Source organism: Rhodnius prolixus, unplaced genomic scaffold (assembly GCF_049639745.1).
Source record: "Rhodnius prolixus isolate KJV_2025 unplaced genomic scaffold, Rpr scaffold_16, whole genome shotgun sequence".
NCBI classification, from domain to species: Eukaryota; Metazoa; Arthropoda; class Insecta; order Hemiptera; family Reduviidae; genus Rhodnius; species Rhodnius prolixus.
This window is the reverse complement of record NW_027411616.1, coordinates 1,808,456-1,832,620: the sequence shown is the minus strand read 5'-3', so window position 1 is coordinate 1,832,620 and position 24,165 is coordinate 1,808,456. Positions and strand designations below refer to the sequence as shown.

General features: G+C 34.1%; 1 protein-coding gene across 1 annotated transcript in view; it reads left to right on the top strand.

Annotated features, from left to right (window-relative positions):
* The window catches only part of Chc (clathrin heavy chain), a 78,250-nt gene that overhangs the window by 13,860 nt on the left and 40,225 nt on the right, over positions 1-24,165 (top strand). Inside the window, exons 9-19 of the mRNA XM_074134488.1 lie at positions 112-237; positions 318-506; positions 3,540-3,722; positions 3,813-3,950; positions 4,525-4,636; positions 5,334-5,491; positions 5,572-5,718; positions 9,509-9,727; positions 10,741-11,006; positions 11,984-12,133; positions 12,207-12,291. Of these exons, the coding sequence (XP_073990589.1) occupies positions 112-237; positions 318-506; positions 3,540-3,722; positions 3,813-3,950; positions 4,525-4,636; positions 5,334-5,491; positions 5,572-5,718; positions 9,509-9,727; positions 10,741-11,006; positions 11,984-12,133; positions 12,207-12,291 (1,773 nt within the window). The remainder of the gene's footprint in view (positions 1-111; positions 238-317; positions 507-3,539; positions 3,723-3,812; positions 3,951-4,524; positions 4,637-5,333; positions 5,492-5,571; positions 5,719-9,508; positions 9,728-10,740; positions 11,007-11,983; positions 12,134-12,206; positions 12,292-24,165) is intronic.

The following is a 24,165-nucleotide window of genomic DNA, read 5'->3' as shown; positions in this document are numbered from 1 at the left end:
TCTCTGAGCAGCCTCTTTCGAAATAATCTTACCTTTAAATGTGACGTAATTAATTATATTTCAAAAAAATTGTTTTAATTGCAACTTAAATTTTATTATTTTTTTATTAAGGTTGCTGCAAACGCTCCTAAAGGAATACTGAGAACACCACAAACAATTCAACAGTTTCAACAGATTCCCAATTCACAAGGCCAAGCTTCACCTCTCCTGCAATATTTTGGTATACTCCTTGATCAGGTAACTAATTCAGGTGTACAGTTTAAACCCTTTTCTTTATGTAAATTGGTCCATTTGATAATGTAAAAAGGTTATTTCAGGGTCAGTTAAATAAATATGAATCCCTGGAACTGTGTAAACCAGTTCTTGCTCAGGGTAAGAAGCAACTTTTAGAGAAATGGTTGAAAGAGGATAAACTGGAATGTTCGGAAGAATTAGGTGATCTTGTAAAACAAACTGATCCAACATTAGCTCTTTCAGTATACTTGAGAGCAAATGTCCCCAACAAGGTAAGATATAGTATATGACTGTACATAAAGGAAACCGGTCATTTTGGTTGATTCACTCTGAGGAAACGAATTCACGATGAAAATCTTAACGGTGGATTTGTGAGATGCGAGGGAGGGAGTGTAAGTGGGAGCGGGAGCCTCTCTGGTCGCTGTGCCTTGGAAAACAGGAACTGGCCTGACCTTATAGTGGAAACTTCCCGGTAGTTTATAAGGATTGATTACCAAAAACTGAACGAAGAAACGTAATTTTAATAGACAATTTTATTTTTTCATTTAAGATTGAGTTCTCAATTTTTTTTGTTATATCAAGTATATTTTAGTTTAAAGTAAAGTAAAGTAATGTCTTTTTTTCTGGCGGGCTTTACGTCCAACTACCAATTATGTAGGTTTCGTGGACGGAGGCGACTAGCAAACATATTTTACTGTAAATTTCTTCTATTAACCATTAAATAAAATCCAAGGCCTAAGACCGGGAATGGAACCCAGTAAACAATACATATTAGCTTTACAGGTCTCGCCTCTAACCGCTCGGCTACCGTGGCACCTTATATATATATAGGGTAACCAGAGTTATATGCTCCACCCACTTTTTTTTTTTAAACCGCGGGAAATTTCGAAAAAATAAACACGTATTTAATAATTTTTAGTCTAGTTTATTTTCAGTGATTGACCATTTTTTTTTTAAACCCCAATATCCTGAGGTACAGCATCCAACTTTTTTTTCAAATGGAACGTTTTTTTGTTTTTTTTTTTGCTTTTTTATAGTGTTTGAGCTCCTAAAAAAAACCAAAAAACATTTTTAAATTGGTTAGGTTTTTTCAAAAGTTATGGTAATTCAAAATATGAAAAACAAATTTCAGTTTGTCAAAATTACCATATTTTTTTAAAAGAAGCTGTTCAAACTGGACACCATCAACGGATAGGCAAGCCAAAGCACTGGACTCCCACGCTCTGTTTGCAGCAGCACTTATGGTGGCGAAGTCAAGATTTAGGCAGGCTAGAGTTATTCGACGTTCAGGTAGTTTTTTCTACAAACGTTTGGTGTAGAGTTTTATGAAATCAACTAATCGGCCCATACTTCTACAGAGAGAACTTAACTGGTGCAAGGTATCTAACTTTTTTTAAGAAACATTTTGCCAGTTCTGCTTGAAGATGTTCCTCTACAACTTCGGCTAGATATGTATTTTCAACAAGATTGTTGGCTGGCACATAATGCGAGAGTTCTTCGACGTTACCTGGACAGAAATTTCGATGAAAAGTGCTTAGGAACTTATTGTCCGATTCAATGGCCACCTCAATCTCCGGAGTTAACTCCAATGTGACTATTTTGTGTGGATATCTAAAAAATAAAGTGTACAGTAACCTTAATCCCGTGGCTTCAGACGAAGATCTGGAACGTCGAATAACTCTATCCTGCCTAGATCTTGACTTCACCACCATAAGTGATGCTACAAACAAAGCGTGGGAGTCCAGAGCTTTGGCTTGCCTATCCGTTGATGGCGTCCTGTTTGAACAGCTTCTTTTTTTAAAAAAATAAAAGTAATTTTGACATTAAACTGAAATTAGTTTTTCATATTTTAAATTACCATAACTTTTGAAACGAGCTCCAAGTGATATAAAAATATGCAAAAAAAATATAACGTTCCATTTGAAAAAAAAAGTTAAATGCTGCATCTCGAGATATTGGGGTTTAAAAAAATGGGTCAATCACTGAAAAATAAACTAGACTAAAAATGATTAAATATGTGTTTTTTTATTTTTTCAAAATTTCCCGCAGTTTAAAAAAAAAGTGGGTGGAGCATATAACTTTGGTCACCCTGTATATATAAAGTAATTTTTTGCAACAACTCAGATCAAATAGACTTTGAGAAATTCTTTTCCAAAAAAGCAATAACAGAGTTTTCAGAAATTGATATTTTCATTTTTTCTGAACAGTGCAGAACCTAAACGAGCAAATCTATTTTCTTAAATAAGGTATTATTCATTAGATTTAAAGTTTTATGTAAATGTGCCTCTTGGTTGTCTCGACGCCTTTCATGCTTAACGAGGGGAGTTTGTTTCACGTATGTGTCCTTTAAACTATTATTAGTAATATCTGTAAATTTTAACCAAAGGTTTTGATAAAATTTAGCTAGCACAAGTGGTTAGGGTTTCCCTAAGTAATATTAAAGTGCCACCCTGGCTACATAGCAGGGATGGCCCATATAAAAATCTGTATTTAATAAATTTTAAGATCTATTAATGAAGATTTAATGCTGTAAAATTACTTAATGATAACCATTTTTATAACATTTTCAAAAGTAGAATGAAAATATTGTTCAAAGGCGAAGTTAAAGTACATTAATAGCCTCATTAGAAGTAACAAAAATTAGTTCAGAAAAATAAATAGAAAATTAAAAACAAATTTAGATAAAGCAAATGTTTTTGTGAACGTTTTTAAATGTCTGAAATTTAATTTAAATATCTGGGCTGAAGAATGAATGAAATGTTAGGTATTTTCTGTATGTGTACATTTGGTCCTTTAATCATTAACTTATACTGTACTTTTTAAACTGCAAGTGTTTGTTAAGAAGTAATAAGCTGCAGGAGGTTTCCTTTTGGTGTTTACTCGTGCCTTACTATCTAAACAGACTATTATTAGCAAGCTAAGTGAAAACTAAATGGAACAGAGCTCCTAAGCTAGGGAACAATTCATATAAAACTGTTAATTAATAATCACACGAAACGGTAGGGTTATGATTTCATTGTGAATAAAATTTCAAGAATTTACGAAGCTGTTTCTCCCCTGCTCTCTTTGTAGAGTTGTTTGAATAAACTCACTTTTAGAAACTTGTAGGAATCATTTGATGTAAGGTCTGAGCGTCTCTGGATAATACTAAGTCATTGGAGTCTTGAATAAATTTTTAGACTAAAGCCTTTTCTTCAAAATCAAATAAATTATGTTCTCCCCCCCGTAACTTATTTTTTCCAAATAAATTATTATATTTCGATAATAAACAGATTTATAATTTAATAATTGTTGAAATTATCCAGGTTATACAATGTTTCGCCGAGACTGGTCAGTTTCAGAAAATTGTATTATATGCAAAAAAAGTTGGCTACACGCCGGATTATATTTTTCTTTTGCGTAATGTTATGAGAGTAAATCCTGATCAAGGTGTAGGATTTGCTCAGATGTTAGTCCAAGATGAAGAGCCATTGGCCGATATTAATCAGGTATGGCATATGAATTACAGAATAAAAATTAGTTTTGACGATATTTGGGAAGAAAATATTGCTATCTACAATTATTTATTTCTTATACAGATAGTTGATATACTTATGGAGCAGAATATGGTACAACAGTGTACAGCTTTCCTTCTAGATGCCTTAAAGAATAACCGTCCATCTGAGGGGCCTCTGCAGACAAGGCTTCTCGAAATGAATCTAATTTCGGCCCCACAGGTAAAAGTGTATAAATAAAAAACTCTTCTGAGTTTTATCTTTTTCATTTAACTTCTCTACTAGCTGTATTGTTATCAGATTTTTAAAAATTAAGCTTTCACAAGAAACATGTGTTTTGATGGCTTTAGAATAAACAAAAAAAAATTGCGTAGTATGTGTTGGTGAACAGAATATATAGCAGAAAGTTGGTACATGGTACTGATTTTTTGTCACTTTCGTTGCTAAGATCTGCACCTAACATTCTACCGGTACTGCGACTTAAGTTATGTTCTCAAAAATTGTTTGATTTTCTCATGCTACCGAAGCACGTAACATAAATTAATTAAAGTCTCCCTCACTTTTATTTCTAACACTTCTTTTAGAAAAAAAATCATTAGTGGAATTGTGTTGCTAATTTTTTGAGTTTGAGAAAACATTTGCTTTCGGGGAAGTAAGATACTGGTTCCTAAGAAATAGCTTTACCATTAACGGTAAATTTTATTAAATCAGTCTGTAGAAAATGTGACTAACTTTAGATTTGCTGTAAGTTCTATGAGTGTTTCATAACTGATAGTATTTTGTCCATTTATTGCAGGTAGCCGACGCCATACTTGGTAATCAGATGTTTACACATTATGATCGTGCGCATATAGCTCAGCTTTGTGAAAAAGCTGGTCTACTCCAGAGAGCATTGGAACATTACACAGGTATATTTTTGTTTTAAGTAGCCTATTATGAGAAATTAAAGCGATAAAAATATTTTCCCCTCGGTTATGCATTAATGCGCTCTCTGGGTTGGGAAAAGTACTTTCTTGCTAATAATCTTAAGCACGCTTATTAATATCATGTAATAAATCGCCAATTAATGAAATTAAATTCTAATTTATATTTCATATTAAGTGCAATATTCCGTATATTGAATATTTTTTAGTTCAAACGGCTTCTTCCTCTAGAAGTATACACGAAAATAAGAAAGCATTCTAATTTATTTAATTTTTCCGTTACATCAAAGAAATTCAAGTTAACTTAAGCGTTTGTTAGTTTGAATGGAACGTATTATTACAATTTAACCAATTTTGCAAGTTAGTATTTAGTATTGAATCGTTTCTTAACATGATAAATCAATAGTGATTTGAATCGTTTCTTAACATGATAAAACAATAGTGATTTTTATTTTACGTATGGAATTATTTAAATTCATTTTGCTATTACAGTTGTGTGCAATTGCTGCATTGTAACCTTGTTCATCATTTTAAGTTATGTTTGTATTTCAAGTAATTAAATTTTTAAATTGTTTTCAATTTTTTTACTGTAGGAAAAATGTGTGTAATTATATTTAATTAGTTCGGAAATATTTTCAATTTCTTCTTTCTCACTTTAGTAACAAAAATAACTATTTCATAGATTTATATGACATCAAGAGAGCTGTTGTACACACTCATCTCCTAAGTCCGGACTGGTTAGTTGGTTATTTTGGCACATTGTCCGTTGAAGATTCTCTTGAATGTATCAAAGCTATGCTCACGGCTAACATTCGCCAGAATCTTCAAATTTGCGTGCAGGTAAACTTTTTTTCCTACAATTTTTTTAAATTCCAATATCTTTTCAAAAGTAAAAGTGATACATCTATTTTTTGTTACAGATTGCTACTAAGTATCATGAACAATTAACAACTAAAGCTCTAATAGATCTTTTTGAATCTTTTAAAAGCTATGAAGGTTTATTTTACTTTCTTGGTTCAATAGTTAACTTTAGTCAGGACCAAGAAGTCCATTTTAAGTATATACAGGTATTTAATTTTATTTTTAAAGCACTGTTTTCAAAATTAATGTAGATAGTTTATAAGAAGTAAGCTGATAAATATGATAAATAGGGAACGGATTCGTATGTATTTACATATTTTTTTCTAGGCAATTTACAGACGTTTTTCAACTAGAAGTATTCATACTGACACTTTTTAAGCCGTTTGAGTCTACTTTTATTTCACATATTTCCTCATATTTGGATGTTATCGCATATTTATACATATTTGATTAAAATAAATAAATATTTCTACATATTTAATCAAATATGTACATATTTTTCATTTTGGGCATATTTTCATAATTGGGAGGTGGTTGACAGGAACTGTGAACCACAGACTGTAGGGCTGTGAATCACAGTGGGTACAATGGTTATTGTAATTTACACAGAATGCTGCTAAACAGTGACGGGCACTTGTTAGTTCTTTGAAGTTGTCTGACGTTGTCTGCTCTTTCAGCTCGTTCGTTGAAGTGTCCAATTCATTTCGTTCGGTCACTTAGTGTATTCTTTTTTGGGTGAAATGCCACGAACATCGGCCTCCAAACAAACAACTGGTTGCTAAATATCTTGGCGAGTTTCCAGCAGAACTTTTTCGAAGTGATGGAGACATTTTGTACTGCACAGCTTGTGACAAGCGCGTTTCTTGCTCTCAACGTTCCCAAGTCACCCAACATATTGCCACCGGATCGCACATAGAGAATAAAAACAGAAAGAAAGAGAGGACGTCCTATCAAGCCTTCCTTACATCTCCATCATCAAGTAAGTCTACTCTTACTGCACAGAGTACAGATTTGTGTGGGGCTTTGGTTAGAGCAGATATCCCTTTCCACAAATTTAAAAATCCTCATTTCAAAGGATTCTTAGAGACCTATATTGGGGAAAAAAATGCCTGACGAGAGCACTCTGCGGAAAAACTACCTGGAAGATATCTATAAAGATACACTAACCAAAATTCGAGAACATATCAAAGATGGACCGATTTGGGTGTCAATTGATGAAACCACTGACGTTGAGGGCAGGTATATTGCCAATGCAGTTATTGGAAAACTTGACAGTGATGCTGATGTGGATTCAAAGCCATTCTTTTTGAACTGTGAGGTTCTCGAAAAATGCAATCATTCCACTATTTCACGATTCTTCGATGCCTCAATGCATATCCTATGGCCTAGTGGAGTTTTGAACGAAAAAGTTCTTTTGTTTCTCTCTGATGCTGCCCCCAACATGGTCAAGGCTGGGCAATCTATTCAGGTATTTTATCCTTAGATAATTCATGTGACGTGTATTGCTCATGCCTTGCATCGAGTAGCAGAAACTGTCCGATCTTTGTTCAGTGACGTAGATTCCTTAATCTCCTCGGTTAAAAAAGTGTTCTTAAAAGCACCAAGTCGCATTAAAATGCTAAAAGATCTCTATCCAGACTGGTGCCTTCCACCAGAACCAATATTGACAAGATGGGGTACTTGGCTGGAAGCAGCTCAGTATTACTATGAAAACTACAATAAAATCAAGAATGTCCTTTCACATCTCGAAGACGAAGCAGTAGCGATAAATACAGCCAAGTCTTTATTCGAGAAACCTAATTTAAGGAACGACCTTGCATTCATTTCTGACAGTTGCGTATTTCTTGCACAAGCCATTACCCAACTTGAGTCCCAAAATGTTCGACTGACAGAAAAAGTACCCAACGTTAAAAAAGTCATCGAAAAGGTGGAAGGAATACCTGGGAGTAAGGGAGATCTGATCAGATCAAAACTGGTAGAAGTACTGAGCAAGAACAAAGAGTGGGAGACCATCTGCCAGATTTCTGATATTATCAGTGGAACAGAAGTCACCTCAGAACATCGTGTACCCTTTACAACCAACGAGATAACTTCTTTCAGCAAGGCACCTATAACATCTGTAGATGTTGAACGATCTTTTAGTCGTTACAAGTCCATTTGAAATTTCATGTGGTTGCAAACAATTTTGAAGAGTGAAGTTTTCAAAATTGAAAATTTAACACATCTTTTTATAAATAGTAAAAATGTTCTTTGTTGTATAAATCATTATAACTTGTAAAAACAAATAATTTTGTTCCTAATAAATTATTATAAATTGTAAAAATGTTCTTTTCTTGTATAAATAATTATAACTTGCCCCCCCCAAAAAAAATCCATTTTCATAAAAAAAATGTCCATTTTACTTAAATATTCCAGAAAATATTTTAAGAAAATCACATATTTTCCACATAATTGATGAAAATAAATGCATATTTTAATTAAATATTTGGCATTTTTAAATACATAAAAATCCGTTCCTTAATGATAAATCTACTTAGCACTAAAATTTCTATTGTAGCCCCCTAGGACGTTAGGGTTTATTTATAGGAAGCAATCAATTTAAATGTAAAGTGTATTAAATTTATGTGTGTAGAAATGAGTGTAGTGAACTGATGTTTGACTTCGAGTTCACTAAATTTAAATTGTTGCACATATCAATTGCGTCTTTGATAGTGTGAGGATAAAGAAGAATTTTTCAAAATAATTTCATTTTCAAAATAAGAGTTATAAATGACTAATAAAATTTAATACAGTATCAGTAATTCACATTAATAAAATTAAAATGTAAAATTTAAACGAAAACATCAACCAAAAAATACTAGAAGAGCATAAACAAATTGCTTTGCCATAAAGGTCTTCAGTAGTGTTAGTGAATCTCATTTTTTTAAAAAATATCTCATTTAATAGTTTAGAGAAAAGCTATTTCTTTTCATACCTGTTAATAAATGAAGTTAACTTTGAACTGTAATAAGCTAATAAACTTTTAATAAATAAATGTATCCAAATGAAGGGAAACAAAAAATATTGTTCTTTAATTTTAAATTTTTTTTTTGGTCGTATGCTGATCTAAAATAATTAACCAGATAATGCCATTTTGTATCTTTCAGGTAGTTAATTTATTACATTGTCTTAGAAAAGGACAGATTAATTAAAATACTTAACACATATTCTCCACCTTTACTAGGCAGTAGTAAAAAATGAAGTTCCAAGCCAGTTCTAAATCTCTAAAGACGATTGTAGTCTACTTATTTTTAAATTTCACGTATTACAATGCTCATTTAAACAAATTATCAGATTCAATGATTAACCATTATCACCTTAGATTAGTAGAGACCCAGAAGTTTGTAGTTTATTTATCAGGCTAAACCAATCATTAGATCGATATCTTTAGTGAAGTAGTTTGATCTAAAACCTGATTAAGAAACTATGATATGTTCCGCCCATCGCGACAATGTGCCTAAAATTAATCCTGTTACAATTTACAAATAGCATTAATAAATGATTCTTTTCTGTAACTAGTTCTGTTCTTACCTTTTTTTAAAGCGGAAATTTATGTAATATATATATATTTATAAATGTAAATATTTTCAAGAGGATACCTGTTACCTGTTAAGAATAATTTCTTAAATAAAATTTAAAATCTTTCATAGAAAAAAAAAAAAAAATGTGGTGCTTTTTATAGAATTCGTAAGTAATCCTGTTTATGTAAACCAAATGCGAAATCATTGAAGAACGATTATAATATTAACCAATACTGTGCCCACAGGTGTTAATGCTTCACTGACATACATATACTGTTTATGTGTGAGTTTTGAGGGGGCATACAATGTAAGTATTGGTGTATTATTGTGTTGGGATACCCGCAGGGCGCCAAGAGCCCAGAAAATCACTGTCCCATTTTTCCTATTTGAGAGCTAAAATAATTTTAACTTATATTATTTAATTTTTTTTTTTCAGGCTGCGTGTAAAACAGGGCAAATTAAAGAAGTTGAGAGAATATGTCGTGAATCAAATTGCTATAATCCTGAGAGAGTAAAAAATTTCTTAAAAGAAGCCAAATTAACAGATCAACTACCTCTTATAATAGTGTGCGATAGGTTTGATTTTGTCCACGATCTTGTACTGTATCTTTACAGAAACAACCTACAAAAATATATTGAAATTTATGTACAGAAGGTAAGTAATTTTTATTTTCAATTATTTTAATGAAAATTTGTTGAAACGTTTTATGAAAATAGTACCTAATGACTCTTTTAATTATGTCGTTCAAAGGGTTCTTTTGATAATTTTTTTTTTTTTTTTTTTTTTTCTATCTATACTTCCTAATCTCTCGTTTAGAGGGTCTGTGGGGTACTAAAGTCTCTCTAGCGCAATAAAACTTTGATCTCTCCTAGTTGGATTTGCTTTATAAAGAATGTATTGTTAAACACCCATTACCACAGCCTTTTTTTTTTTTTTAAAAAAAAAAAAACTACTAGACATATTTTTTCTTTGTTAGAGGGATTCTTCTGATCAACTTGATTGACGTTTCTGTTCGAATTGTAGGAAAATGGTCGATGATTGAGAGGGTTCCCGCTAAATCTTGCTGGATAAATACTAATTTCGTTGTGAAGCTCTATTATCACGACAATGATTTTTTTAGTCACCATGCACATATTACTGAAATCAGTAATACCATTCATTTTACATAAGGTGATAACCCCGATAACTTCAGTTATCCTTGCTGTACTAGGAAAATCTAGCAGGGATACGTAGCAGTATTTATGACAAGGACATGTAAAATATTTTAAGTTGTGGGCAGAAATTATTTTTAAGTATTTCTTTGCTCTAGAATCTTCTTCTTCTACTTCAGGTACAACAGGCCGGCAGCCTTTAGCCGGCTTGATACAGGTAATCCACTTGAGCCCTATCGTGGTTAAACGAGCGATATTCCGCATATCTGTTTTACACAGTGAAACGAACTAACTTGTTTTTTGGAATCAAGCCAAATGATCCCACATATACTCAGTACCATCCTGCGCATTGAACTTGACCTTTCAGCCTCTGCCATTTTAAGAGAGACAATTGCGCAAGTTTCCCTTAAAAGATGTGTACAATGCCCTCAATTTCTCTTATTTAAAATCTGCTTCCCCTCCTTATGTACCCATTGAAATGAATTTATTATATTATTTTTAATTTTGTTTATGCAGGTAAATCCATCTCGTTTGCCAGTTGTCATTGGTGGTCTTCTTGACGTTGATTGTTCGGAAGATATTATTAAGAATCTCATGATGGTAGTACGTGGACAGTTTTCTACTGAAGAACTGGTTGCAGAAGTTGAAAAAAGAAATAGACTTAAATTGTTATTACCATGGCTAGAAACTAGAGTACATGAAGGATCTGTGGAACCAGCCACGCATAATGCGCTTGCAAAGATTTATATTGATTCAAATAACAATCCTGAACGATTCTTGAAGTAAGTTTTATGTTTGTAGGTTTATCTTTGTTGGTTTATGGTATTAATATAAAATATAACCCTACCCTACATCTACATCCAAACTGGAATCTAGAGCTGTTAGATATCAGGTTCCTGATAAGACTAGCTCTTATCGGTCTTAGCAATAGCGAAGCATATAAAGCCTATATGAAGAAGGTTAGCTTTTCTAGTTTGACACTTTATACCGCTTCGACAAAACCTCCAAATTACTAAACTTCGCAACAGCTTCCATTTAACAAACCCTCAGGCAAATTTGCTTATTACCACCCACAAAAGCGTGTGCGCGTTTCTCGCTTGATGGCTTCCCGCATCCATATTGCACTTTTTATAGCCGACCGAATTCTATAAAGAAGCTCTTGACATTTCAGAGATCTAGGATTGGTGTATTAATTTATACTGGATTTGGCTTTGTAGCCATTCTCTATACAAATTTTATCATCTCGCCTACGTTTACCACAAAATTACTCTAACAAGGCTGAGCGGGCTATTTGGATAGCTTAGGAATATGTATTTGTTTTCCAATAAATATTTTTAAACATAAAGCTCGTTAAGTTTGTAGATATAAATAGTGTGTCGATATTGTAGTGCCAAGTACGTATTTATTAATTGCTGTGATATTCAAGAGTTTTTAAATTGAAAACAACTCTATTTTGAGCTGAATGTTACAAAAAAAAATCGTTCCGTTCATTTGGTATTGTTAGACTAGTAGTTTTTGTCTAGAAAAGAAAAAAAATTCTGTTAGATTTTGTCAGCTGTGGCTTGTATGTCTTAAAAGTTTTTCTTTTTTTTGGGGGGGGGGGGGAGAAACAAGCTTTCAAGCTTCGTGCATCATTATTAGCCTTTTTCTAGACTCCTAAATTTAATTAAACATGACTGGAGTAATAACTCTCATAAATGATAGTAATAATAATATATTTATATTAATTATTATTCAAATCATATTTTTGTTTTTTTAGAGAGAATCAATTCTACGACAGTAGGGTAGTAGGAAAATATTGTGAGAAAAGGGATCCTCATTTAGCTTGTATGGCGTACGAGAGAGGTCAGTGTGATCGGGAGCTAATAAACGTGTGCAACGATAATTCTCTTTTTAAATCTGAAGCGAGGTAACTTTAAATTCTATCATTTCCATTAATTTATGTTTTTATTATCATTTTAATGTGTATTCTATTTTCATAGGTATTTAGTGCGAAGAAGAGATCCAGAATTATGGGCTGAAGTTCTACATGAAAATAACCCCTTTAAAAGACCACTAATAGATCAGGTTTTTATAGTTTGCTATATTTAATATATAGTTTGCTCTTGGTATATCATTCTTACATGTTCATCTTCTCATATGATTAGTCCCCTCAGATCACTGTAAGATATCACAGAATTTTAATTATTTCACTACTGAAGATGATTTTTTTTAGGGAAATACTGTTTCTGACTTTACTTGAAGAGAATTCTCAGCGCTCTCTACTTTCCTCACTATAATTTTTAAAGGCATTTTAAACAAAAATCCAGTACTCTATTCTCCGAACTCTCTCAAAATATATGGAATAAAAAATTTCTCGTTGGCATCAGCGTGGCAAGGTTTTAATATTCAATGAGAGTATGCTAGAGTTGAAAATTATATATATATTCAATTTTTAGAAGTCAAAGGTTGTATGTAGATGATAAGTTTGTAGGTAGAAATTATGTATTAACTTTTTGTATTCAAATTCCATCGACCTAACGAAGGTTTTCACTTAGTATTATCAATCATCAGATTATTTTTTTATTTCAAGTATTCATACAATTTATTATATAAACTAAAAGCATATTATCTTAATAACTATTAAAAACCAGAAGACACAACTGCTTGCAAGCGTCACCGGAGTGTGGATCACTGCAACTTACATACTGTTAAATATTAAATTCAATCTTCAAGTTTATTCTCTTAATCTACTTTAGACAAACGAGCATATGCCTACGTAAATAGTAATAATGATAATAAATGATAATATTAATACAACATACGTCCTGGAGGTCATATTAAGATGATCTTAATAATTTCATAAAATAATGTAACATAAATTAGTCACGTACTCCTTTATTAACCAATCAATCTAATAAAGAGGACATCCAAAGTAATACTAAACTAAACTCGAAAACATAAATGTATACTATCTTAACAACAATACACAGCACTATGTTTTATTAAAATAATTTTACATTTACATCCCTCGAAGTTCATAAGCCTGTTTACAATAATTTATCAAGCCGATCCTGTGAGCTCCATTAAGAAGATCTACATTCCTTCAACCAATGCATTTTTTTTTCTTTAAACATTTACTTTTAATATCAATATAACGCGGACACGCATCTAAGAAGTGATATAACGACTCTACTTCATTTAAATGACAAAGGGAGCATACATTTTTGTAGTTAATTTAAAAGCTGCCTGGTTCAACCTTAGAGTGCCACTCCTAATCTTTATAAAAAACCTTACACTTTCTAAGGGGAGGCTACTATTTAAATTAAAACTGTCCGGTAGAACAGTTATATAGTTCTTAGTCCCAAATCAAATTGCAGCTCTCCATAATGGTCATAGGACTCTAAATTATTAAGATCCAAAACAAGTTTTTCCTTAAACATATTTTCTAGGTTTTTACATATTTCCATAAATACATTTCCCCACTCTTGTATATTCTCTATAGATAGCATCTTACTCATATTTAACCCTAGAACGACAAGGCTGTGTCATATATGACACCTACGATCTTAGTTTCAGTGCATGCGAAGGTAAAATAGTAGGACAGCCCTTTCGCGTTCAGTACCCTCTTATTCAGTCATAAACTAAGTGGCAAGGTCATTTTCATTACGTGGTTTTGAAGTTATTTTGCGTTTCTCCTGGTAGGTGTCATACTTGACACTGCCTTGTTGCCAATAATTGCTACATTTTCATGATTGTGTGGTTGATAGATGATTTTACTCTTACAGTAAAATCATTCTAATTTGGATACTTTTTTTATTGTTGTATATTTTTATCCGCCTTTTTTTTTTTGTTTTGCGTTTGACAAATGAATTTTATAAAAAAAATCACATCTTTTTGGTTTGTCATATCATTTACCCATATCACATTTATTTATTCACATGAGATATACTTCTAAACCCAGTAAATGGTTGATTTAAGTCATAAGTGTAGAAAAAATGAAAAAGTTGAGGTAGGTGTCATACATACATGACACCTACTTGCTAAATTTGCCTCATGACAGTCTTGTCGTTCTAAGGTTAAATTACTAATCATGGTATTAATTTCATTGAACCACGATAGTTTATTTTCGATAATATCTATTGCCAGTATTTTAGTAAGCTGGTCATCTGATAACCGAAGAACTTTACCGATATAATTATGATGCAATCTGAGGGTAACTGAGGAGACTTTTGATTAATAAAAACAGTTATAAATCATTAATTTTTATTTTTTTCTTTTAAAACCATAATCCTGCATTATTTTCCGGACAATCCAATATTTCACTCATTCCTTCCCCTCCGAGTTTACCCTCAACCATTTGCTCGGAGTGAGGCGTACCTCTAGGCGCCTGGTTACCCTCACAACCCTCCAGGGATCTCCCTTCCCAGGTAGATCTTCATTTGACGGAGTTTCGTTTAACCACTCTGCTCGGGCACTACTGTCAGGGACCTGAGGGAGGCGTATCTTTCTCTCACGTGCATCTAATATGGCCATTAAGTCTAGTCCTTTCAATCCATGTCCTATGGTATGAACTTCCGCTATGAGGATGGATACTCGTATCCTAATTGGCACAGTGTTTCCTGCTCCCCTTCAGTCGGAAGGGCTTTTCCTGTGAGTCGCCCTTACACGCGGTTCCCACAAGAGGTACCTTCTCGAGCGGTTGTCTTAATATTGACACTTCGAACCCGCTGTCAACCAACAACGTTCTTCGCTAGCCTGCTAGGTTCATCCGTATCGTGACTCCCTTTTGCCCCTCCCCAAATGTTACGGTTGGAATTAGCATTCTGGACCCACTGGTGGGCACCCCTGGGCCCACTTCCTTTTGGGGTTGGTTCTGACTTTGGATTTGTACTACTTTATAATCTCACGAAGTCCCTAAAGGGAAAGTCCCTCGCCCGTCTTCGTCAGCTGAAGTCAGCGTCGACAGTGGGCAGAGTAAAAGTTCTGCTTACAATACGACCTCGCGCTGGCTCTGGACATAACTGACTCCTCCCTCTCTAGAGCCTGGCCATCTCTGCCCCATTCCAACTACGACCTACTCTGCTGCCCTCTTCTGGTCCGTCTTATACGTCGGTTCTCTACATTATTGACTTTCTACAGCACTATCTACCTTTTCCATGAAATGTTTCTTAAACGACAACTGTGGCGTCAATGTTAACCAAAGATATCATATCATTTACAATTTCAATTAATTCATTTTTAAAATTCCATTTCTCATTTCTCCCTCATTTACCATCTTTACAGAAAACCATTATTTTTGACTTCTGTATATTTAGATTCAAGTTTCACAATTTTAAGAGCAGAGAAGGGCGTATCGCTTCAAACACTGAATCATTCTTTGCAGGGAATTCGGTTCACTAGCTATTAGTACAATAACATCGCAAATGCCATTATTTAATATGTTCTCCCCCAATGCTTACACCTTCAGTATTAATATAATCCTCAATATCATTGAGATAAAAAGAAAAAATTATGGGGGATAGGATACAGCCTTGCTCGAGATCGGTTGTAGTTTCAAACTCTTCAGTTAAACCGTGTTGAGACCATACAGAACATCTAGGGTCAGTTAAGAAATCTTTTGTAGAAAGCATAATGTTCGAGGAAATAATCAATTGATACAGTTTAAAGAATAATGAATCTCTATTAATACTATCTCTGTGTGAGATCTACGAAAAAGGCATATACTTTCTGTCTTTTCATTTTTAATTTTATATTAACTATATTTGTTAAATTAAATATTCTAAAGTTTTTGTCCTTTTACTAAAAACTACAACTACAATTAGTGACTGCCACTAGTTAATTTAATAATAAGTGGGTTTGATTAATAACAAAACTCGCTAAACTTATAAGTAGTAATTTAATTTATTAACATTACTTATAACATACTGCCCCCACCCCAACTGGGGCCGCTCCCTTATCTTGCTTTTACACAGTGGTGGACCGTTATAGGCTACGGTCACTAAACTCCTAGAACAACCTAGCCCTTTCTTCTCCGGCTCAGGTGAAGCCTGGCCTTTTGTTTACACAGTGGTGGACCGTTATAGACTTTGGTCAGCCAACTCCCAGAACAATCTAGGCCTTTCTTCTCTGCTCAGGTCAACTTCGTTACAATACGAGTATATTATCCAGCGTAGAGTAACTCTTTCTAAAGCCTGTTTGAAATTTGTTTTAATTCTCCGTGTTGCTCAGCCCAGGTGGTTATTCTATCCAATAGCAACCCTGAATAGAGTTTTTGCCTGAGTCATTATTAAACGATATGCCTCTATAATTTGACACATCATTAATACTCCTCTTTTTAAATAATTAAAAATATAATACTTTCCTTAAATGGCGAAGGGATATATCCTGACTCAAAAATTATATTAAAAGTACTAAGCAATTCAATTATAAAATCATTTGTAGCCTATTTGAAAAACTGTGACGTAATACGATCTAGTCCCGGGGTTTTGTTTACTTTTACTTGAACTAGACACATGGTAATTCATTTAACGTAAATTGTTTATCTAAAAAATCATTTATAATATACGGTTCTTTCACTGATGCAGAGATATTACCAAATGAAAAACTGTTTTTCTTCTTCATATACCTAACTGCATCCCAGAAGTCAGAAGTCCTTTGAATTATTCGCCGAATTTAGTTTATGCATCATAATTATATTGTACTCCTTACGCTTATCTAAACGCAACACCCTTTAGTTTTCGTTGTATTGTAAGTACAACATTTTGTCCTCTACTCGGTTTGTTCTTACATATTTCATTAAATACTTAAATGATTTACGACGTACTTCATAACATTCCTTATTGAATCAATTCTGCTTATGCACTATTGTTTGCCTGGGATTTGAGTTATAATTAGCCCCCAGTTTTATAGAATCACATAAATAATTTATTCTCTGATCTAAATCACTCGTGACGTAATCTACCGACCTTAGAAAAAACTGCAACTTTCAATTGTAACCATTTCTATTTTGTTCTACCCACTTTAATTTTGGATATTCCGGTAAGACACGATCTAAAGATTATGGAGCTGATTGTTCGTTCGAAAACGATAGGGAATTATAATTGACGTGATCTGAGAATAACTGGTTATCAATCTTAAATGAGTGAAATGAAGGAATCGAATCCGAGCTAATACACGCGTAATCGATAACGGTTGAACAAATCTTACTTACATATGTGAAATCACCCATCCATATCGCCAGCCACTCTTCCATATACAGTTTTATCAAAGTCACCTAGAAGCTCTAACAATTTAAATCCATTGGTATTAACTACTTTATCTTTAGTACATCTATTGGAATTTCCCTAACAATATAATACTTTCATACTATGTTTAGACAAAATTTGTTCTTCCCCAATTCTACAATTAAAATCTCCCAACATCAAACAACTTTTCCCTAAGCATTCGTACATTAAGCTAGTTAGCAAACTCAAATCATGCTCCCAGCTGCTACAATTGATATAAATTGGAATTAGATGTAATATTTTATCACTGTACAGTAATTCAATTACATTACGATTATTTAGAGAAACAAATTTAATCTTACTTGAACCACTACTATATACTTTTTTGTAACCGTACACATAGCCTCCAGATGCTCTGCGAATGTTGCTTCTTCTTTGCGCAGATATCTATGAAATATGATAATCTTGAAACAAAACTTAGAATTTGTAGAAATCCTTTTGTTCGACAAAAGTTTCAAAAATTAAGGTACTATCAAATGAACTGAGATATGAACGGAAGTATAGGTTGTCATTCTTATACTTGAGGCCAAGCACATTAAATGCCAATATAGACCACAGTTCAATTGATTGCTATTGGTCATTGTTCTTAGATTGCCCAGATTTATTTCTTTTAGAAATTTTGTCACCCTGGTTTTCTACGCTGCCACTTAACAGTGATGGTGGGGAACCGGAAAGCAATCCCTTTTTTGCCGAACCCAAAGTATCACGACCGGATCTAAAATCTCTAATTTCAGTTTATCATGCCTTAATATTGCATACTTGCCTTGCTTCCGAGCTTCCAATAACTGCGGGTATAATAGTTTTGTACTCACCCTTTCTTCTCTTGCATAATCTAATCTTCATTTATAAAAACACTACACCCTTTCAACTTAAAGGAGTTTTTCACTATCATTAACTTAGTTCGAAAAGTAATCAACTTCAGTAAAAGAGGGAGTGAATTTATTCCTTTTACTTTCCTCCCCTTTTTAATTCCTCCGTAGCAATTCAAAAATGAAATAGATACAATGAGTATTGTTTAATTTTATACTTTTAATGTGTTGTATAAGGATTGCAGGTAAGGTTTAAGTCCAATAAATAAGGTATCGTTGCTAGGCGAGCCTCCTTCACCACTTGGTAAATACATATGTAAGAGATAAGACACGGATTAAAATGAGGTATGTCTCCCACTTATCCTTACGTCATACAAACCTACCTGAACATGTACAGTTCAGCATTAAATTACTTTTTACTTTTTCCAGTAGTATAAAACAGCTCGACTGAAAACTTTTCAACTTCACACAAACAATTCTCACACAGTGAACTAGTAGCTTGCAACTTTTCAGAAATTAAAACTGTCTAGAAACAATTTAAATGACAAATTTTTACCCACACGAAATGAACAGTTAAACAGGGCTATCCCCATTCCATCAGATTATTTATGGCAGGAGAAAAACATATCCACCATCTGTTGATTAAACGCTAGGCTACTGGGTAACTCTCAATTCAATTGTGGTAAATTTACCTTGCCCCTTGCAGGCCTAGTGTATTGATGTAATTATCACCATATAGCTAAAACAATTATAGATTTTCATAGCAGTGAATTCTGTTCACAGGTGTAAAACGTTTTGATGTCTCTGGTGAAAAATGGTGTGTGGAGGTTACTGTTCGAGAATAACTTAGGGGGCTTCCGTTTCACTGACCTGAAAAGGTATTTTCACTAGTCCTCTGAAAATTAAAAATTCCATTAATCCTCCCCTCTAACGACCTTAAAACTGTCAATGTTTGCGTAATAGTTATCAAACTGATCTCACAAAACAAGCAATATCACAATAAATTGATCTATCAATTAGTGATAAAGTGTGCTTAGTTCAATCCTGTATAAAAAAAAACCTCATGGAATTTGAGTTAGAACCCATCTCCACCCAAACGTTGAAGAAAAGCGAAATAATTTCAATGTATGATGATTTTGTTATTTATTAAATAAAACCCTGATTGGAAGTTTAGTTTCTTCATTAAAAATATTTGTATTAGTAGTAGAAGATCTCTCACCTGTCAGAGTGACAAAATTCAATTTATATCAGAAATCAAGTTGCTGAGGTCCCCTAAGTATGAGCATTTTTGGTCAAGAAATAGTGTGTAGTATCAAAATTTGTGAGACTGTGTTTGTTCATGTATGATGACAGAGAAAAGGTAAACGGTAACTTTTTCCAGACGTTTTGCAATTGTGACAAATTTTCGATATTGAGATTTTCACCGATTTATGTTTTTAATTTTTTTGATTTTCTCAACAATTCTTCAAATATCTTGGGCAAGGGTCGGAGGAGTAATTTTTCTTAAGATACACTATTCATACAAAAAACATTACCATTCATTTTTAAATAATAATAAATTCATAAGCGTTAATATTCCGAATTATCATGAATCCTACCCTAACGAATGTACAATAGCTGCAAACGTTTCCCTATTAAATAAATAATTAAATATATCTTAGTACTCAGATATACACACGGCAAAAAAATTAAAGGGACATTTTATATTGTCGTTCTTCCAAGTAAATGAGTGCACTCTGGAGCATGTTTTGAAGAGATATAATTGTGGTTAGGATTAAGACAAACCCTCAGACCTGTCTCAAGAGGCCATTATTTTCTTTGACCATTTTTTCACTTTGTTATCTTGAACTTTGTTCGTGTTGACCGATATGGGGCTATTTCTTCTCTATCTCTATCAGTCTTTAACGTTGTGTCGTGCAGTTTTTACTGGTGTTTGCTATTGTTTTATGTGTTATGGATCCCCTGCAAGGTTTAAGGCGGCATCTTTCCGAATTTAACGTTCGTAGGGCTGTAACATTAATTGAGGAAGGCATAGGAGTGCGGGAAGCAAGCCGGCGATTGGGAGTGAGTTATACTGTAATCCAGCGATTATGGGGGAGATACCAGGAGATAGGAAGATTCACAAGACGTCCAGGGCAGGGTCGGTCAAGATCCACTTCATTAAATGAGGACCGATTCATGCGGCTACGAGCCCTCAGAAATCGCCGTACCACCTCACCTGCTATCCAAAGTGACCTCAGGCGTGCTACAGGAACCGCGATTTCTGCTCAAACCGTTCGTAATCGGTTGAGGGAAGGTGGCCTGCGTTCCAGGTACCCCATAAAAGTGCTACGGTTGACCAGAAGGCACAAAATCGCCAGACATCTGTTTGCCAGGGACCATCGCAATTGAGGAAAGTTTTTTTCTCTAATGAGTCCAAATTTACTCTGTATAGAAATGATGAACGAATGAGAGTATGGAGACGAGGAAACGAACGTTTTCTCCCTTGGTGCACTACAACCAACGTTACCATTTGGCGGCGGATCAAATTAGGTTTGGGCAGGAATTTCTTTCACCGACAAAAGTGACTTGGTTGTGTTCGCGAATGGAAGTTTGACAGCTCAGCGGTACATCAATGAAGTGTTACGAATACACGTCTGCGGAAGAGCACTTACTGGTGGAGATCCATTCATTTCATGCATGATGGAGCCCGCCCTCTTACTGCAAATGTGGTACGTGAGTTCTTTAATTCCAATAACATTCAGACTCTCGACTGGCCAGCTTGTAGCCCAGATTTGAATTCGATTGAACACTTATGGAACCAGCTGGGGCAAAACATACACAAGCGTCCTGACCCGCCACGGACATTACCAGAGGTAGAAAAATCCTAAGAGAAGAATGGGAAAGAATTCCATAATAAAACATCAGGCTCCTAATAATAATGAGCATGCCAAAACGTATGCATGTATTCAAGCTCACGGTGGCAATACGAGGTAATAAGCACGCAATCAAAAAGAATTTCACATTTTTCTGTATTAACTTTTTTTAAATTTTTACCAATTGTAATAGATTTCGTCTTGTGTAAAAATTTATCATAAATTGGCATAACTTCTTTTCCCCATCACTACGAGGGTCGTTTGAAAAGTCCGGGCAAAAATAAAAACTACTTAATTTTTTGGGGTAAACCTTTTTTATTTTTCAACATAGTCTCCTTTTAGGCTTATACACTTCGTCCAACGCTGCTCTAGTTTGTTGATCCCTTCCGAATAATAGGATTTGTCCAAGTCTGAAAAATAGCCATTCGTTTCTGCAATCACCTCCTCGTTTGAATAAAATCTTTTTCCCGCCAGCCATTTCTTCATATTGGGGAACAAATAGTAGTCCGAGGGAGCCAAGTCTGGAGAGTAGGGGGGATGTGAAACGAGTTGGAACCCTATTTCCATTAATTTTGCGATCACAACTGCTGAGGTGTGAGCTGGTGCGTTGTCGTGATGGAAAAGGACTTTTTTGTGGGCCAATCGTGGGCGTTTTTCTTGCAGCTCGGTTTTCAAACGGTCCAATAACGATGAATAATATGCACCTGTAATAGTTTTACCCTTTTCCAGATAGTCGATGAGAATTATTCCTTGCGAATCCCAAAAGACAGTCGCCATAATCTTTCCGGCCGAAGGAACGGTCTTCGCCTTTTTTGGCGCAGATTCCCCCTTGGTAACCCATTGTTTAGATTGTTCTTTGGTCTCAGGAGTGTAGTGATTTATCCATGTTTCATTCACAGTGACGAAACGACGCTTAAAGTCCTGCGGATTCTTCTGGAACAGCTGCAAACCGTCCTTGCAACACTTCACACGATTTCGTTTTTGGTCAAGCGTGAGCAATCGCGGCACCCATCTTGCGGATAGCTTTGTCATGTCCAAATGTTGATGCAAAATATTATGTACCCGTTCATTCGAGATGCCCACAGCACTAGCAATCTCACGCACCTTCACTCTTCTGTCATCCATCACCATATCATGGATTTTATCAATGATTTCTGGAGTAGTAACCTAACAGGGCGTCCAGAACGTTCAGCGTCACTTGTGCCCATATGGCCACTCCGAAAATTTTGAAACCACTTATAAACTGTACTAATCGAAGGTGCAGAGTCACCATAATGTTTATCAAGCTTCTCTTTAGTCTCCTGAGGCGTTTTGCCTTTCATAAAGTAGTGTTTCATCAACACACGAAATTGTTTTTCGTCCATTTTTTGAAAATCACTCGACTTCCTCGATTCAAACGAATGCCAAACACAAAGAAATAGACCGATCTGGCCGAAACTTGGTGTCTTCCAAGAGATGCTACTAACTAAACATAATCTCGATACGCGCCAGTCGTGCTATCTCTCTGACTTTGCTCGGACTTCTCAAACGACCCTCGTATTAACACTCCTCTCTGCACTAATAACAAAGTGTTGTCAGCGTTATTCTTCTAAACAGGTTGTACTGTGTGACTTCTTCCAGTGGCCCTTTCATTTTTTGTAGTATATATATATATATATATATTATCAGTCTGCAAAATAACAAATACTACAATTCTAATAAAAAATATTTAATGAAATAAAAAAGCTAAGCAATACCAATCTGCTGCAAATGGTGTAACATTCTAACAATAGTTTATTCTTAGGGAAAGTAGCTCTTTGATTAGAAAGAACCCTGTTAACGTGACTGATTAATTATTAGTGAACTTACTTATAAGCCTAATCATAATAGTTTAATACAGCGTTTCCCAACCTTGTTTGGCTCGCGTACCACTTGGTAGTACATCATGCTAAATTGTACCACTTCGTAAAAATGATTGTATTTCGTGAAATTTGTTATTATCATCTTTATTTGAATAGAGATACAATGTATCTGTTACAAAGGAGTTCCAAGTTCATGTTCACTTTGTAAAGTGTAAGATCTTAGTTTTAAAACTTTTTTTAAATAATTAAAAATTGCGCACATATTTTTCTCTTCAAAATTATTAATTAATTTACATAGTTCTTCTTTAGGATTATTCTATTTGTCCCAAATCTTCTAAATTAATTTCTTTTAAGCATTCAACTCCCTTTAAGTACCAATAAAATTTAATGTAGCTTGGAAGAGCTTACTCATTGTAATCACTCTCTTTAAGCAGATTTTTACATAGTTATCATTCAAGCTCTGTCACATGATAATTCTGTCCATTCACCACTTCTGTCTCAGTTCCCACAATCAAGCAAAATACGACAACTTTCAAACGGAATAGTACTTACTACGAGTCAACAGTTTCGGTTTGTCATCGATCGCTTAAAGGCTCTTGCTTTGTACATTGAAATAACATTTAATTATTACCATAACATTATTTTCAATTTAATATGCATTATCTTTATCTGGTTAATATTTTCTTGAAACTTTGTAAACACATTACAAAAATGTTAACTATTTCAACTACTTCAAGATTTATTTTGAAGAGTCTGGGAAAGAGGAAGTTAGGCTTCTCTCTAAAGTGCGTCCTACTGAAGTGATTGGTCTAGTCCTAGTCAATATTATTAAAACTGTCCGGTAGGACTGTTGTGTAAGGGTTGATCGCCAAAAAGTGCACGAAAAAGCGTAACGTTGAAAAACACCCAACTTTGACAATTTTATTTTATTTTCTTTTACAGAAGATAAAATTCCCAAATTTTCTTTATAACATAGGGCAAATCCTTCTTTATAACTGTAATTTTTTTTGCAACAACCTAGGTCTGATAGATTTTGAGAAAAAACGGCATTTTCAGAAATTGTTCTTGTTGTTACCTTTTTTGTAAACTGCGTAGCGCCTAAACGCGCGAACCGATTTTAATGAATGAGGTGTCATTCGATTCGGAATTTTGTAGTTGTGCCTTTTGGGGG